The 18,303-nt window shown below is 45.6% G+C and overlaps 1 protein-coding gene across 7 annotated transcripts in view; it reads left to right on the top strand.

Annotated features, from left to right (window-relative positions):
• RNF111 (ring finger protein 111) overlaps window positions 1-18,303 on the top strand; it is a 289,510-nt gene that overhangs the window by 32,131 nt on the left and 239,076 nt on the right. For 5 of the 7 annotated variants that reach the window (XM_033920213.1, XM_033920212.1, XM_033920210.1 and 2 more), the window contains one exon: window positions 6,286-7,172. In XM_033920213.1, the coding sequence (XP_033776104.1) occupies window positions 6,286-7,172 (887 nt within the window). Of the gene's footprint in view, window positions 1-5,567; window positions 5,687-6,285; window positions 7,173-18,303 lie in introns of all 7 variants that reach the window. The other 2 variants (XM_033920215.1, XM_033920217.1) reach the window with 1 other exon arrangement.

Raw genomic sequence — 18,303 nt, 5'->3', positions numbered from 1 at the left:
AGGTGGGGCCTGCATTGGCAGCAATGGCTGGGGACATTCATCCGGGGGTGGGGAGCTTCTACCGGAGCAGTGTCATGCATCCGTGGTGGTTCTGTCAAAATCTGGCAAAGACTTGGAGTTGGTTGGCTGCTATTGCCCTATTTCTCTCCTCAACCAAGATATGAAAATCTTTAACATCTATTCTGGCTCAGCGGCTGAGCAGGGTGATTCCATCATTGATTAATGCTGATCAGATGGGTTTCGTTCTGGGATGGTTCGTGTCGGCAAACATTTTGACAGCCTTGGTGGCCTTGCGGGAGGGCAGGGGCCGAGTGGGAGACGACCTTCTGGCAAGTTTAGATGCCGAAAAGGTTTTTGATAAAGTTACTTGGGACTATTTATTCTGGGTCTTGCGCCAGTTTGGAATAGTGGGTCACTGCTCTTTATAAGATTCCGACAGTACTGTTCAATGGGGACAAGACAGTCTTTTTCGCTTTTCCATGGCACATGGCAGTGATGCCCCCATCCCTCCTATTATTCATCCTGTCTTTGGAACTTCTTGCTATTAAAATCAGGAGCTCTCCAGATATAGCTAGCATAGTGGTGGGAGCGACACATTGCCATGTTCGCAAATGACATGCTTTTAGTAATCAGAGTCGCCATCATTCATCTACCGTGCATAATCTCCCTGATTCATCAATTCGGAACTTTTTCAGGACTTACGATCAATTTTGAGAAATCTGAGATGATTCCGGTTACTTGTCGTTGTGCTTTTCGTACTTTGCCGATCTTTCCTCTTCATTGGGCCACTTCTGATTTAAAATACTTAGGCGTTTTATTACATGTCGATTGGGCGCGTGTGTATTAGCAAAACATTGTTGCTAAAATAGAGTTTCCAAGACTATTATAGCCATTGGGGTGACCTGCCTTTGTCGCTTTTTGGAAGAAAAGCTTTAGTTAAGATGGTTTTATTATCCAAACTGTTATACCCCATGCAAATGCTCCTCTTCTGGGTCTGGATCTGGAATAGTCATGAACGCCTGTTTTGTTTCATCATAGGTTCGTTCATTTGGCGGTCATGTTATCTCAAATTGACCCAGGGATGGGAAAAAGGGGGCTGGGTTTGCCAGATTTACGGTTATATGTGAAAATTGTCTAGTTGCCAAATTGTATTCTGTTGCTAAATCATACTCATTGCTAGGCTCTACCTCTGATTAGCTCTCACACAAAAAAAAAAGAAACCCGATGCTCAACTCTCGTTCCTATCTTCTCAACTAGATACCATGCTGTCCTCTTGATTTTATCCTTCTCTTAGAGAACAACAAACCCTAGCCCCTCCCGGAGCTGTTACTAAACCTCTCCTCTGCTGAGTTTGCTCACACACGAACCAAATTTAGTCCTGCCTCCCAGCCCAAAGGCTTCCCTTAGCCCCACCATGAAGCCACCCCTCTGGCTCCTTCTTCTCCTGCTATGCTCTTCTTTCAACACTTCCCTCAGCCTGAAACCTCCCTCTCCCATCCCACTCGACCCCTCAAATGCCAGTAATATCTGCCCTAGCCTCAGAATCCCCACGCTGATGCGCACCAGAAGTCACCCCTTAAAAAAAAAAAAAACCCGAAAAGTCAATCATGCTTCCTTAAAACCTCTGCCTCCTGCTAATCTCCCCACCCATGCCTCTGACTCTCTCACCCCAGTCCTGACACTTTATTGCAATGTCAGATCCGCATGCAACAAGATCCAAATTCTGAAAGACCTTCTTGATGATTTTGACCCTGGATTCTTGTGCATCACAGAATCATGGATTGCTAAAGACGACCTATTCACACAAAACGAACTCTGTTCCCACGGTTACCAAGGCCTCTTCTCACCCAGACCTAACTGAAAAGGAGGCGGCCTGGCACTACTCTACAAATCTTTCTTTGACGTCCAGCTCCTTGAAAAGGGCAGCCACCCCTCACTAGAATATATGCTAGCCTCAGTCAATGATGAACTCCGCCCTCACCCACTGGGTATCTTGCTACTATACCGCCCACCTACGCCTTGGATCAAATCCTCTGATCTCGTCCTCGAGACCATTACAAACGCCTTCCTTAAATTTCAAAGATTACTGATTATCGGGGATATTAATCTCCACCTTGACGACATCATCAGCAAGGACGCGTTTGAATTTAACAACTTCCCCCTGCTCCCTCCCCAACCCATGAAAAAGGGCACACACTAGATTTCATCAGTTTCCTCGATCTTACCTCTTACAAAACTTCAGCCGATGACGCTCGCTGGGAACACGTCCCTTGGTCAGACCACTTCTTAGGAGCTTTCTTTCTTCCCATTTTCATGTCGCATCTTGGGGCCCTATCCTGTTCCCCCCAATTCCATTACCTTCCGCAAAAAAATTATGAGCGATCTGTTCTGGACCAATTTCCTTAAACAGCTTCCCTCCGTTCCCAAGCCCACAGATCCAGAAACCAATTGGCACAACTGGATCGCCCTCTCTGAATCCACCTACCACTCTCTTGCTCCATTATCCACTAAAACCATCTCCTACCCCCGTAAGGCCCCCTGGTACCTTCCATTTCACAGAGAACTGAAGCAGAAATGTAGAGCTTTGGAGCGCAAATGGAAAAAATCTAATTCCCCTACAGACAGACCTGGAGGGTCAATATCAAGCTCTACAATACAATATTAAAAAAAGCTAGGAAGAATTATTTTGGAGACAAGATCTCCAGATCCAACAACCAGAATAGTGCATTGTTTAACATCTGGCGCTCCTTAACCTCTAAAAACGACTCCACTCCTCTTCTCCGTCAGCTGATGTTCTAGCAAAATTCTTCAATGAAAAGATTACTTCTCTAAGACGCTCCTTCCCGCCTACAATCTCCTACAACTCCCTGGTTCCCACCAGTTCCATCCCTACACTACCTATCTCCAACCCCATCCCGAGCTGACAGATCTTGGACTGCCTTTGAGCTCGTATCCGAATCGCAGGTCTCTAAACTCTGTCTCAAATTAAAAACTTGCAACTGTACCTTGGACCCATTCCCCTCCTACCTATTTGAGAAAATTCCCACACAGGCCATCACATCTCTCACCAAACTTATAAACTCTGCTCTTTTATCGGGCCTATTCTCTTCTGAAATGGGACACATCGCTTTGACCCCACTACTAAAAAAATCTGATCTTGACCCCTCCACTCCTTCCAGCTATCGTCCAATAGCAAATATCCCTCTCCTAACCAAGATGCTAGAGTCTATCATATCTTCCCAACTCTCATCCTATTTAGAAAGATTCTCTATTCTCCTTCCTTACCAATATGGATTCGGACCCAATTTCAACACCGAATCCCTATTGGCCTCACTAATCTCTAAGGTTCAACAACTTCATTCTCGTAATAAGTTTGCTGTTCTTCTTCTACAATTTGACCTTTCTGCTGCTTTTGACATTGTCCATCACGATATTCTAGTTTTCTAACTCTCCGAGATAGGCATCAACTCCACAGTTCTAGACTGGTTCTCAAAATTCTTACGTTCCCGTTCTTACACTGTTTACATGAACGGCACCTCATCCTCCCCCTGGAAACCGACATATGGAGTCCCTCAAGGTTCACCTCTATCTCCTATTCTTTTCAATATCTATATGTCCTCTCTAAAACTCCTCCATCTATGCCCCCTTGAAACACTTTACACTTATGCTGATGACATCCTTGTCCTCCTCGAGACCAACTCAAACCTCACTAACCTCTCCGAGAACATATCCTCATGTATTTCGAACCTCCAAACCTGGGCCCTCACTGTTCAAATGAAATTAAACGAGTCCAAAACAAAACTACTTTGGCTCAGTCCAATATTAGACCATTTACCCACCTCCATTCCACTGTTCTCCGGCCCCTCACTACAGCTTGAGTTCTCAAGCAAAGTTCTGAGCATCATCTTGGATTCCTCACTATCCTTCAATGACCATCTCCACTCCCTGGTAAAAAAATGCTTCTTTAGCCTTCATATGCTGAGGAAAGTGAGATCCTGTTTCCATCAAAACCACTTTTCCGTCCTTATACAATTCATCATCCTCTCCAGATTAGACTATTGCAACTCTATCTACTTAAGCCTAACTAAGAAAAGCCTCCTCAGACTCCAGCGAATTCAGAATGCTGCGGCTAAGCTTATTTTTGCAAAAAGTAAATTTGATCACGTCTCGCCACTTCTGTCCAAGCTTCACTGGCTTCCAATAATCTCCAGTGTTCACTTCAAATGTGCCTGCCTAACTTTCAAGATCCTTCATGGCATTATTCCTCCCGTTATTCCACTATCTTGGAATTCCTCTAATCCTAACTCCACCAGATCCTCCCAAAAATTAGAACTATCCTTCCCTTCGACAAAAGGTATATCCCATGATGGAAAACTAGGGACATCCCTCCCCTTCAAAATCACCGAGCTCTGGAACAACCTTACATCTCCTCTCCGAAATTCGAGCTCCTTCCAACTCTTCCGAAAACATCTGAAACTTGGCTTTTCTCAAAAATGTAACACCTCCTCCCTCTCTGGTACCCAACCCCCCCCCTTTTTTTTTCTCCTTTACTCTTAACCCACAACCATTCTTTGGAGTTCCATTTTATCTTAGTCCTGTAAACCGTGCCGAGCTCTACGATCGTGGAGAAGATGCGGTATACAAACCTAAGGTTTAGTTTAGTTTATATAAAGTGGCTATGCTGCTTCGTTGGGTCCATGAGGCACAAACGAAGAGTGCTCGATTCACACCGAGGGATTTTTTGGATTCCTGGCTTTATCCTTACACTATCATGGCTTATATTTCTCAGGGCTTGTGGAGAGGGTGTGTTCCCTTGGGCTGTAAAATCTGGCTAGACACGTTGCGTAAGGCCTGGAAGTGGTGGCGGAAACATGTTGGGGGGAGGGGGCAATGGGCAACTGGGCTATGTCTCCGGTGCTTGGAAATCCACGATTCCTTCTGGGATTAGAGGGGAGTAGCAAATTGGAAGACTGGTTTAGGTGGGATTGATACCTAGGTCATTGCACGGCGGGCATGGGCATGGGTTCTTTTCCCACGCAGGACATTCTTAAACAATGGTGGGGATCCAGTGCCAACTTTTTTTTCTTATTTACAACTATGCCATTATTATCGTAGCGAACTCACCAAGTTGCCCCAAGGAGGAACTTTAATCAAGATTGATCATTACTTCCTGCATCTTCCTCCTTTTGCCAATTCTGTTTCCATCTGGTATAGGTTGGGGAGATCAAAGAGAGCTACCTCATTTATGGCCTCTTTGGCTCAGGCTTGGATTCTGGGGGAAGAAGTCTCCGAAGTGTTTTATTTCTGCTGCTTGCAGTTCCCGCAGTGCCTATTTGCAGCAAATGCAGTTTAAGATCTTGCATCGGACTTATGTCACTAGATGCTCAGGGACTAGAGCCGGTCTATGGGAGTCTGAGTGTCTGTGATGTAAGCATGCCAAAGGTAACCTTATACATATGTTGGTTGAATTTGAAGCCTTAGCAACATATTAGAATGGCATATTTGCAGTGCTGTTGGGGGTGCTCTCCATCACGATACAATGATCTTATCAGATTCTAATTTTGTAGGGGATCTGGAGAGGCAAGGTTTGACAATCGCTCAATGCACCTTTATAGCCATAGCTATCTTGCTAGCCAAGTGGCACCTCATTCAGGAGTGGATGGCTGAACACTCTCTGACTGTGCAGGTATGGTCCGGGTCTATGCGGGAGATGGCTTGCGGGGAACTTCAGGGGGAGCGTCAGGACCAGAGGTCGAGGAAGAAGCAATACTGGGCACTATGGCATGCCTTTCTGAAGGGGACACAGGGGAGGGTGTGAGGGTCTAGTAGTCTTGGCCACTGTGTTGAGTCACGACATAGAGGAGGTTGGGGTGGGGTGTGGCCTGGGGTGGGGATTACTTCTGTTTTCCACTGGGTGGAGGGATGTGGGGGGGCTGGGAATGGTTGACAAGTTATACTAAAAAATCAAGGTTTTGTGTGTGGCATACATTATGATGTGTTGCTGTTTGGTGTGTCTGGCAGTCTGGGGGGTCTTTTTCCCAGGGTGCCCAGGCGTTATTCCTGCTGATTGATATGCACATTGTCTATTTCTGCATTTGTATCATTTCTCTCTGTCACTTGATGTTTTGTTTTTCTTGCTGCCACAAATCTAAAAAAAATTATTTTAAAAAGAAACTATTATGGGTATATAATACTAAGCTTGTGCCTCGTGGAAAAATCCTTTATAACATAGTGTAAACAACAATTTCAATTTTATTCTCACCATACCTTGTTTTGTCTTTTCAGGCCTTTGTGGTTGCTCATCAGTGCATGGACTTCTGAATGTAACCAGTCTTGTATTCTAAAAGCGGATATGAAGAGTGAAGTTCCTTCTGATGAACCAAAGAGACAGGAAAGCCTAAAGGGGGTCTTGTTGAACCCTGAGCCCATTGGGGCAGCCAAAAGGTTCCCTGCAGAAGTTGACATGATTGCCAGCAAAGTGGAAAATGAGTTTTCTCGCTTATGTGACGATACTCAAAAGCAGCAGAAAGACATAAACAGCAACAGAATAGAGCAAGGAAAAGGCACTGTGCGGAAAAAACGCAAGAGCCAGCAGGCTGGCCCTTCATACACTCAGAATTGTGGTGTCAAAGAAAGCCAGGGGGTTTTAGAACTCAGACAGCATCTTGAAGTTCAGAGTGATGAGGACAATGATTCATCCTTTAGTGACTGTATCTCTTCACCTTCATCTAGTTTGCATTTTGGAGATTCTGACACAGTGACATCTGATGAGGAAAAGGATACTCCAGTAAGAAAGTCCCAGGCAGTATTGAATAGTTCCAGTAGACCACATAGTGCAAGGTCACAAAAGTGGGCACGGACTGAGACTGACTCTGTTTCAGGCTTGTTAATAAAAAGACCATTTCATAACAGTACTTTAAGGAAACCTCCACATAGGAAGAGATTTGTGAAAAACACGTCACAGCGAACGCAAAAGCAAAAAGAACGAATTTTAATGCAGAGGAAAAAGCGGGTAGTGTTAGCACGTAGAAAGTATGCATTGCTACCTAGCTCTAGCAGTTCCAGTGAAAATGATCTCACTAGTGAATCCTCCTCAAGTTCTTCTACAGAAGGAGAAGAAGACTTATTTGTCTCTAATGAAAACCACCAAAACAGTACAACTGTCCCCTCACGTAAGTATTTGGATAGTCTTTTATTTTTAGCTGGAAAATGAAGGCAGAAAGGCACAAGGTAAAATGTTAAATTAGGCCAGATTTATAGTACTTGTTTAAACAAGCTTATAGATTGCCCATCTGGTTCCGGTTGATTTGTGCAGTTAACAATATTTCCTTAGCAACAGCAGCAGATGAATCCAGAGACCAATGGGATAGCACACATCTACCAGCAGGCGGAGATAGAGAAACTGATTAACAGGTGGTCATATTGGCTGGCACTCCTCCTGTATCTCCAGTATTCTCTATCTCCCAGCAGGAAATGGTCGCTATTCAACTAGCTCCTGAATTCTGGCTGTGACTGGAACTTTATTTTCTCCTGTTGAGGTTTCTCTTCAGTGAGCTGGCAATGCTATTTCTCCTGTTGAGATTTTCTCTTCAGTGAGACAGAGGTGTCCGGCTGAATGGTGCCAGCTTTAGGGGTTACACCTGGGCCCCCCCCCAGGTCCCTGCCTCACCCTTCCTCCATTGCTAGAGGGTCTGACTGGGTCTAGATTTTTTCTTCTTTCCCTTCTCCGTTTAAAAAAAAAAAAAAAAAGAGGCTACAGTTGCTACATTCTGCTCTGTTAGTGCTGCTCATCCAGCTCTAACTGGCTTCAACCAGCCCTAACAACAAGCTTGTGAGTATGTCTGTTTGAACTTCAGGTTCTGTTTGGGAGTCTTAGTACTGTGGGTTCGGTCAATATACGTTTAAGGAGTGGATATTTTATTGAGGCTAAGTTTTATGACTAGAATCCATTGAGGGAGCCGGGACTTTCCCGCCCTTTGCATGCACGCGCAACAGTAGCGGTGCGATTTCATGCTTGCACTTGTACTCCTCATTGAGTTTCAGTGCAGCAGTAGTAGTCCTGTTTATTCCAAGGCTCTCTTTCGTCGGTGTTTGTCACGGCCATGTGCAGCTGATTGTGCAGGTGCCGGTGTATAGCAGCGCGCATGAGATGGGACATGTTTTTTCCGGCGCTGTGGGAAGCACCCCACCGTTCTTCTGGTTATTCCCCGAGTCTTTCTTTCTATGCATGCCGCAGCAGAGTAAATTTTGCGGGGCTTGAATCCGACTATGTTTCTAGGAGCGTTGATGCGGCGGCCACGTGTCAGCGAGAATCAGGCGTGCACTTGGGTCTCCGGCGATGGAGGGAGAGCTGCAGCAGCTGACTTTGGTCAGGGTATGCTGCGGCTTCCTTTCCGGTTCAGACAAGTTGTATGTGTTGCACCAGCTTTGGGACAAGCTTGGGCAGATTTTATGTGTCTGTCTGTGTTCCTGCTGTATTCCCTTGAAGGAAGCTGCTAGTTTAATCGGACTCTGGGGTTAGCACTCAAGGGAATTACCAGAGAGACTCTGACCTGTGCTAGGTCACCCAGTCTCGGTTTGTCTCCGGACTGAGCCGACATATGGCAACTCACAGCACAGTGAGATCAGCAATAAGATAGTGCCCTGTATTTCACATGGGTATCTCATTGTCTCTCTTGGGGTCCCTGCAGATTGAGCTTTTGTCTGTTGGTAACTGTCCTTCTTATTTGGGCCTCTGTGCTGCGCCGCATGTGTCTAGTAGTGGCTTAGGATTTATATGCCTAAAGGTAGTACTAACTGTTTCCAAGTTCCGGCTGTCTCTATGGGCATAATGACACTTCGCATCTTTCTGTGGCCAGGACTCTCTTTCTCTATTTCTGAGGGGGCCTGGACTTCAGATTTCCATGCTTATCACACTGATTTCTCCTGTCGCCATCTTCTCATGGCACATGCTAGACGGACCTCCTGACCTGACAGGAATGGCTGTACAGCTCCTTCTAACCAGGAGCCAGTTACCTATTCTATCAAATGCGCGGAGGAGCGCGCACTGTGTGGCGGTTAGCCTCATCCCTGAAGCTCTCATTAGCGATGTGAGCTTTGTCTGATACCTGTTAGGATGCTGTTGTTTTCCACGGGGCGATAGAGGCATCATCTTGATTGCGTCTAGTATGTATTCACTTTAAAGGACATACGTATTTCGCTCACGTTGCATGGAGTTAGTACTGTTTTCGTGGTTCCAGTATATTCCTCTTTACATTGCGAAACTTGATTTTTCCTGGGAGAATTTCTTTCTTCTTACAGATCCTTCAGTTCTCATCCTGCTGTTCCCTGACCTTCTGCACTTCATTCTGAGGGATCTAGACTTCTTCCAATGACTCTTCATGCTTTCTCATGAGGGAGAAGATGCTATAATGTCAGGTCAGGGGGCTGTGAACTTTTTTCAGGATGCTTGCAACTTTGCATCCGCCTCAGGTTTCCAGTTAGTTCTTGTTTTGTGTTTCCCTTTTAAGTGTTACTGGTCCTCATGGCAGTTCTTGTAGTTCTTCAGGAACTAAGGGACGCTGTTCCACTTACTGCATGGTGCCCAAGACGGGGGCATTGGGCAGGCTGGACCCCATTCTGCTGAATTAGTTTCTCAGAGTTACACATTTCTGCAGAAAAACTGGGAGAATATTTACATTTTCACTATGGACTCCGAATCTGCACTAGGTTTGCTTGCCTCTCTTGGAGCAGCACTTTCAGTTTTGGCACATGCCATTTCGCCTACCCAAGGCTTCATGAACATTTTAGATAATGTGGGCAGTGGTACCGTTTTGGCGCTACCAGGCGATTCACCTAATTTCTTCTTGACTGACTGCTTGATTCGGACGTCTTCCAGTCGGGCCATTTCACTGACACGAAAAGGGTGGTTTCTTTTCCTCAGTTCTTTGGATGTGAATCTTCGAATTGGCACAGCGCTCTTTTCTCCTGTACTATTTATGGGTATATCGGGGAGATGTTTTTATTCATATGGGAGAGAAATATGTTTCTTCCCAGAGACTAGAGCGATGGTTCACAGTCTCAGGTTTGCATTCTTCTTTGGTTACCATGACTAAGAGTATGGGATTCTGTACAGGTTCTAGGATCCATGTTGCTGACTCCACTGAGAACTTCGGCTTGCTTTCCCATTATATCACTACAGCAGTCACTTTTGTTCCGGTGGTTCCTGGTATCTCAATTATTTGGTAGGCTCCTCAAGTATTGCTCTGTATGATTTGGTGGCTCAGCGAGATTTCTCTTTTCAAAGGCATGCCTCGCTCTTTGCTGGACTAGCTCATGGCCACCAATAATCCCGAGATGTCGGGTTGGGGGGGCTCGGTGCCTTCCATCCTCAGCCTTCCATCCTCAGCTCCAGGAGTCTGGTCTTAAGAGGCGACTCGGTACTTGTTCATTCTTCTACTCTGGAGCATGGTCAGGCTACAGTTTCTGGAGCTTCAGACCATTCTTCCGGAATGACGCTGAAGGTCTTTTCAGTCAGTATTAGGATGGGGGTATTTCTCTACAGCCTGGGCAGTAGGTAAAGTTGTAGGTAAAGTTCTACTTCAGTAGGTAAAATTCTACTTCAGTGGGTGGACAGTCATCTTCCTCTTCTGTTGGCAGATCATTTTATGGGTCAGGAAAAGAGTTTGGATAGACTTTCTCTCCACAAAATCTGTGATTGGCCATTTATTGTGTGTTACAGTGTACAGCACTGTGTACGCTCTAGAAAGTGTAAATGTTAGTACTAGTGAAATCTTCTACATCCTGGATATTGAGAATTTTGGCTCAGGTGTTCCAGCTCTTTTTATGGAAGTGAGATCTCCTGGAACTAGACCTCATGGCCTCGTCTCAAAATTCTAAGCTTCCTAGCTTCTTCAGCGGGCACAGGGGGTGGGAGTCAGAGGGGGTAGCAGCATGGCTTCTTTCTCGCCTCTGGTTTCTCTTTTTTCAGGGTTTTTCCCCTGGCTGATGATGTCTTGGATTTGCCATTTCAAGCTCGCTTTCAGGGCACAGTTTTTGTAGGATCTCTGGATTGGCTGCACCATCCTTGCTATACGGATCTGATAAGTCTTTCGACAGCCGGACTGTTGAGTTTCCTGGTATCTCTGGATTTGCTCACCTAGGGTCCGATCAACATGGATATTCGTACTACTTTGGTATTACGACCTAGCTTTTGAAAAGTCATGGCTGACGTGTAAGGGTTATGCAAAACAGATTGTTTCTTCTCTTATCCAGGCGATACAGACATCTTCACTTGTGGCTTCTGCTTCCTTTTGCAGTTTTTCCTTTCTTGGGTACTTCTCAACATTTGCACCCTTCCAGAGTTCTTTTTTGGCACAAGTGTATTGCCAAGGGCTTAGCGTTCAATTCCCTTCAGCTTCAAGTGCCATTCTTAGCTTGTTTCAAGGTATATTGCTCTTCGATTACTTCTCAGCTTCATGTAGTTCAGTTCCTAAACGGAGTACGGTATATTCGTACACCTCTTAGAAAGCCCTGTCCGGAGTACAGTCTTAAGGTACTTCTTCGCAGTTTACCGAAGGCTTCATTTCATCCTTGTCTTTTGAGACTCTAAAGGGCTGTGCCGTTGAACACCGGGTTTCTTGTGGCCATGGCTTCAGCTTGGCGGTTTTCTGAGTTGCAGGCCTTGTTTGGCGGGGATTCCTATTTCTGATTTACAAAATCTGGGGTGTCAGTTCGGACGGTACCACAATTTCGGTGTCATCCTTTCTTTTATGACACTCTCACTTTTCCTTCCTTCTTCCTGGGAGGAGAAATGGAGAGACGTGCTTTTATTCACTGCATTTTTTTTGAAAGTGCGTAGCATTCTCCGCGAGCTAGGTTTCTAACAACTTTTAGTTGTTTAGATCACCTTTTTGTATTCTTCACGGGACGCCTCAAACGTATGGTGGCTTCCAAAGCCTCCATCACTCAATGGGTCCAGGAGGACATTATTTACGCTTGCTTGATGGCAGGGAAGCAGTTGGCGAAGGAACTTCATGACCATTCCGCTAGAATGATGGCTACTTTTTGGACTCGGTCCAGAGGTTTTTTCCCTTGGAAGAGTTTTGTCTCATGGCTACTTGGTCTTCCGAGAGTGCTTTCTCTTAGCATTACTGGTTAGATGTGGGGGTGCATGCGGTAGATGCGTTTAGTGCTTCGGTTGTTGCGAGGGCAGCGTTTGCTTCCCACCCAGATTGAGCTTTGCTACATCCCATTGGTCTCTGGATTCATCTGCTGCTGTTGCTAAGGAAGGAAAAATTATGTTCTTACCTGTTAATTTTCTTTCCTTTAGACGCAGCAGATGAATCCAGAGCCCCACCCTTTCTGGATATTGTATGTCGGTCTTTTTATTTTCCAACTTTCAGAGTTTGTTATTATTGATGGTTGTATTCTGTATTATTGCCTTTTGAGATTAGTTATGGGAAAGAAGTTTTTTACATGCTATGCCTATTGATGGTTACGGATGCATGGGCAAGGAGCTATACTGGAGATACAGGAGGAGTGCCAGCCAATAGGACCACCTGTTAATCAGTTTCTCTATCTCCGCCTGCTAGTAGATATGTGCTATCCCATTGGTCACTGGATTCATCTGCTGCGTTTAAAGGAAAGAAAATTAACAGGTAGGAACATAATTTTTCCATTCTTAAGAGTACATGTGATATGATCCTCAGAGCATGATATCTATAGTATTACATCTGATTTTACTAGGGTTACCAATCGGCTAGTGTCCAGTTTCTATTGAGGGAAGCCAGTAGAGCCAGATAAAACATTAGGCCTTAGGCAAGCATAAATATGTGGGCCCTCCCCTTTTTTCCCTCATTTATGGCCTTCCCCTACATTTTTATCTCTCCAGTAATACTAGGTAAAGTGCAGTCTTCTTGTGGATGTGGTAGAGGCAATAATAGTTTGAGTGAACTTGGGGACTAGGTAATTACATGCTTCAAGTGAGAGTGGCTTAGGCCAAACCTGGATTTCTAACCTTATACTGGTCCATTACAGCAACGTTTTACACCCTCATCAAACAGGGTTTAGAAAAAAATTCAACAGAATATTTGCTCCTGGGGATGACAACATTATTATATCACTTAGAGCACCACAGTTCTGTAGTTCTCATTTCCCTCGATCTTTCCTCAGCTTTTGATACTATTGATCATTCCCTTCTTCTACATAAACTTGCATCAATCTGGATTTCTGATCAAGTACTCAAATGGTTTCAGTCTTATTTCTCTAATCATCTCTCTAGTTACATTTAACAATTCATCGTTGGACCACTTTACTTGCAAATATGGGGTACCACAAGGTTCTATACTTTCACTTACGCTGATGACATACAGCTATTACATCCTCTAAATCCGGAAAACTTAAAAGAAATTGATGTCAATCATAAACTAAGTCAAATTAGATTTGGACAAATTCCTGGAGGAAAAGTCCATAGTCTGTTATTAAGACATGGGGGAAGCCTCTGCTTGCCCTGGATCGGTAGCATGGAATGTTGCTGTGAGAACGGGCTTCTGGGCTTGATGGACCATTGGTCTGACCCAGTAAGGCTATTCTATTCTTATTCTTCTTAATGAAAATATTAGTACTATCCACCAAAATAATGATCTTCCCTTGGAAAGAAGGGATCTCATGCGCCCCAATAATCACTAAATAATATCCCACTGGAGTGCGTTACAACTATAAAAATCCTAGGGATCATTTTTGACAAAAAATTGTCATTCCGTGAACACATCAGTAACATAGTTAAATATGTTTCTTCAAACTTCGCATGATTCATTCAATCTTGAAATTTCTAGAACCCAAGTCGTTAAATATTCTGATCCACTCTTTAGTCATTTTGAAATTAGATTATTGCAATAGTTTACTTACTGGTATTACACAGAAATCAGCTGCATCAAATAATTCAAAACACTGCAATCAAGCTCATTACGAATTCTCCGGAAGGTTCTCAGAAGATTGCTAGAGCTATGTCCTGCTTGTATCCTGTGGCACAGGAATGTCAGCAGCTTTTGGCGTAGCCCATTGTGGATTTATTGGTTGCATTAGTGACTTAAGTGGACCTTTCTTTCCAGTGAGGGTGGTGTAGTGTTGAAGGATATGCAGGACTGCTGGGTGGGTATGGTTCTCCAGAAACATTTTGAAACTGCTACTTGGATATTAAGGCTGCTTTAGCGACTTCATTCGTGGCACACACCTGTCTCTTTTTATAATGCACCCTGGAGAGTGAGGCAGTGGGTCCTCCCTTCCTCAACTTCTAATGACTGGGACAGATTACATGGCGGATGCTTTGTATGATTTCATGAGAGTTCTGGCTAAGGTTTCAGCGTACTCCATCTCTGCCCACCAGATTCTATGAGTTTGCCAATGGGCTGGTGATTCCACCTCCAAGGCTACTCTGGCCAGACTGCCTTTTAAGGGGAAATTATTGTTTGGCAAGGACTGGATGACCTCATGGATTCTGTGATGGAACATTGCCCTAAGACTCTGCCTGATAATTGACCCAGACACTCCAGGGGTTCTGGTTGTTCTAATTTTTGTGGCTCTTGGCGTTTCAGACCTTATGCGAATGCCACGTCGTAGAGATTTTCCCAAGGCTTCCGACACAGATACACTGGCTACAGACATACCCAGCCTTCCTCCGCCAGCGACTAGAAAAGCGCAATGACAACAGACCGGCAGATAATCCGCAGCTTTTAGAAGGCCAGCTCTCCACGTTTCACCCTTCCTGGATGCGCATAACATCTGACCAGTGGATCTTTAACATCATTCGGTTAGGTTACAAGTTGGAATTTGTTCAACCCCTGACAGATTTGTTCTTGACCTCTTCATCAGGTCGCCTGGACAAAGCTCTCTGGATCAAAGCCACCATTCAGCTCTTGCTGGATATTCAAGCTATAGAGCCGGTGCCTCCCGCGTTCTCGGGCTCAGGCAGATACTCTGCATACTTTATCGTGCCAAAGAAAGGCTCAGAAGATTGGAGGCCTATCCAGGATCTTCAGCATGTGAATGAGGTGCTGAAGATTCCCAAATTCCGAATGGAGACTGGATTCGATCTTTGAAGCAGTGGCCCCAGAGTTTCTTGCCTCTTTGGATCTTATGGAGGCGTACTTGCGCATCCCCATTTTTCTGGCTCACCCCAAGTTTTTGCGGTTCATCTTAGAGTGGCATTACAAGTTCTCAGCTCTACCCTTTGGGCTGGCAACATCACCCTGGACCTTCACCAAGGTGATGGTGGTAGTGGTGGCATACCTGCGGAAGATGGGTCTCCAGGTTCACCCTTACTTGGACTACTGGCTGATCAGCGCACCCTCTTTGGAAGAGGGGTACCACAATGTGAGCGCATGCTCCTGGTGCTGGAGGATTTGGGCTGGATTGTCAACTTCAGGAAGAGCCATCTGACGTCCACTCAATCGTGCAGTCGCAATATCTGGGTGTTCTCTTTGATTCAGCAACGGGCCTTGTCTATTTCCTGGAAACTCGCAGACAGAAGCTGTGTGCCCAGATTTCTGCCCTTCAGCGGCTGGCTCCTTTGGCATGGGATTATTTCCAGGTTTTGGGATCTATCCCTTGGGCAAGGGCATACATGCGTCCTCTTCAGCATGCATTGCTCTTTTAATGGGCTCCACACAGGGATGCCATGCAAGCCCATCTGCCTTGGATTTTGGAAGCCTGAGTAAGCATGGACTGGTGGCTTCTCCCAAATTCACCTTGCGGGGACTTACCACTACGTATTTCCTCCTGGGTCATGGTGATGACAGATGCTAGCTTTCGGGGCTGGGGAGCACAGTACAATCGTTGTCCTGTTCAGGGGTGTTGGATGCCCTCTCAGCAGAAGTAGTCCATAAACTGGTTGGAACTCCGAGCCATTTGACTAGCTCCGAGATTGCAGAAGACCCTGGAGGGCCAAGCAGTAAGGGTCTTCTCCAACAATGCGACAGTAGTGGCCTACATCAGTTGCCAGGGAGGGATCAAGAGCACTCCTGTGGCTCAGGAAGTCTGCCTGCTGTTACTTTGGGTGGAGCATCATCTCTTAGCGCTAACAGCATACATGTGGTGGAAGTAGACGATGTTCAAGCCGACTTCCTCATCAAACAGACACTGGAACCGGGCAAGTGGGTCCTGTCCCCGAGGCATTCCAGGCGATCATGAGGCGCTGGGGGTGGCTCCGCTTCAACCTCATGGCTACGGCAAGAAATAAGAAAGTGGAGCGCTTCAGTCAAAGATCTGAGCCTGGAAGTGAGGGGCTCAATGCTCTGGTGCAGCTGTGGCTTCAGGAGATTCTCCTGTATGTGTTTCCTCCTTGGCCACTGATTGGCCAGGTCCTTTGGAGGATAGCGGTTCATCCGGGCCGTGTCATTTTGGACACTCCAGATTTGCTTCACAGGCCTTGGTACTTAGATCTGATATGCTTGTGCAGAGATCACAGCCTTTACCTCATTGTCTATCCGGACCTTCTCACACATGATCCAATTGCCATGGAAGACCTGGGTCACTTTGTTCTTATGGTGTGGCTCTTGAGCGCTAGGTCTTAGAGCATAAATGCTATTCTGCCCTGGTTGTGGATACTCTGCTGAGGTCTAAAAAGTCGTCCACGATGTTGGCCTATGCTAAGGCATGGAAGGCCTTCCAACATTGGTGTGCTCAGGATCAGGTGGACCCTTACTTGGCTCTGAATTCGCAGATTGTTGCATTTTTTTCAGGCTGGTTTGAATAAAGGCCTCACGGTGACATCTGGCTCTCCTGTTTTAGATCTTGGGAGCATTGGTCTTCCTTGGCGTCTCATCCTAATGTCGCCAGATTCATGAAGGGGGCTCTTTGTGTCCGCCCACCAGTTAAGCATCCTTTCCCATCCTGGGACCTGAACTTGGTGTTGTCTAGCCTTACAAATACTCCTTTTGAGCCCCTTCAAGAGGCTTCCCTCTTGGACTTGACGCTTAAGACCCTTTTTCTGGTCACCATTACTTTGATACGTTGTGTCGGAACTGCAGGCTTTGTCTTGCCAGAGACCCTTTCCTCTGCATTTCAGAGATGGGGGGGGGGGGGGTTTCCTCTTGGTACGAGTCCTTCCTTTCTACCTAAGCTAGTTTCAACTTTCCATGTTAATCAGGACGTCTGTTTGCCTGCTTTTCAACCGACAGGAGGTTTCCAGATTGCGTTCACAACTTGCCAAAGAGAGACAAGCAGGGAAAAAACTTCAGGAGCAATTGAATGCAATGCAGGGCATCCATTAGTCTGATTCTTCAAAAGATTTTCAACATGATAGTAAAGAAAATATGGTCCCTAAAACACCCCTTAAAGATGGTAACAAGAACAAATAGTGGTTGGTCCCATTCTGACACTTGCTCTGAACAAGGGCATGCTCCAAGATGTATCTAAAACAGATTGTGTATAAAACCCTTAACATTATTTTGTATTGGTCAACAATTTTGTGGATGTAATATAGAAAACACAATTATTTGTAGAAGCATTTCAATAAATGTCTTTTGTGGGTTATTAATGTTTTTGTATTGATACTAGTGCTGCCCGATTTCTGATTCGAATCGATTCACTGATTCACTTTGGGTGAATCATTTTGAATCGATGTGTATTTTTAAAAAATCGGCATCTTCGATTCAGGGCCCAACCCTCCTCCCCGCGCCGCTAACCTAAAGCTGCCGCTCCTTCTCTTGGACAGTTTCTATCTCTGAGGAAGGAGACTGCAGTGTTCTCCCTAACGCTTTTTAGCTGGGTGCGAATCCTGCTGTCCGCCACTCAACCATTTTTTAAAACCCCTCTCACCAGCTTAGAGATTCCCCGGCCTGACTTGGCGATTTCACTAGCCCTTCTCCGGCCTGACTTGGCGATTTCAAACCCTCCCCGTAACACTAGCCTGGACTAGCAGCAGCCCCGCTCTCTCCTTATTGTAATTTGCCTGACTGCTGCCGTAGCTTTAGCGAGTCAATTCTCTCCAGCAGCCCCGGGGCCTCTGCTAGGCCGTTCCACCTCCAAGGAAGAAGGAAGTTGCATCATCGGAGATGGGGCAGCCTAGCAAAATCCCCGAGGCTGCAGAAAGGAATTGACTCGCTAAAGCTACGGAAGCTGTCAGGCAAATTACAATAAGGAGAGAGCGGTGCGGCTGCTAGTCCATGGCAAGTTATCATAGTTCATTCTGGAGCCTCCATAGAGAACTAAGCTTGTTGTACAACCTGAGAGTGGCTGAAACCCACTAAACAGAAATGAGAAGAAAGATCAGCCAGGCAGCTTGCCCCCTCCCTGCGGTTCCTGTTTACTTACTGAAGACCACTT

The sequence above is a fragment of the Geotrypetes seraphini genome, chromosome 14, assembly GCF_902459505.1.
Source record: "Geotrypetes seraphini chromosome 14, aGeoSer1.1, whole genome shotgun sequence".
NCBI classification, from domain to species: domain Eukaryota; kingdom Metazoa; phylum Chordata; class Amphibia; order Gymnophiona; family Dermophiidae; genus Geotrypetes; species Geotrypetes seraphini.
Note: the sequence above shows the minus strand (reverse complement) of the source record. Positions and strands in the feature narration are given on the sequence as shown.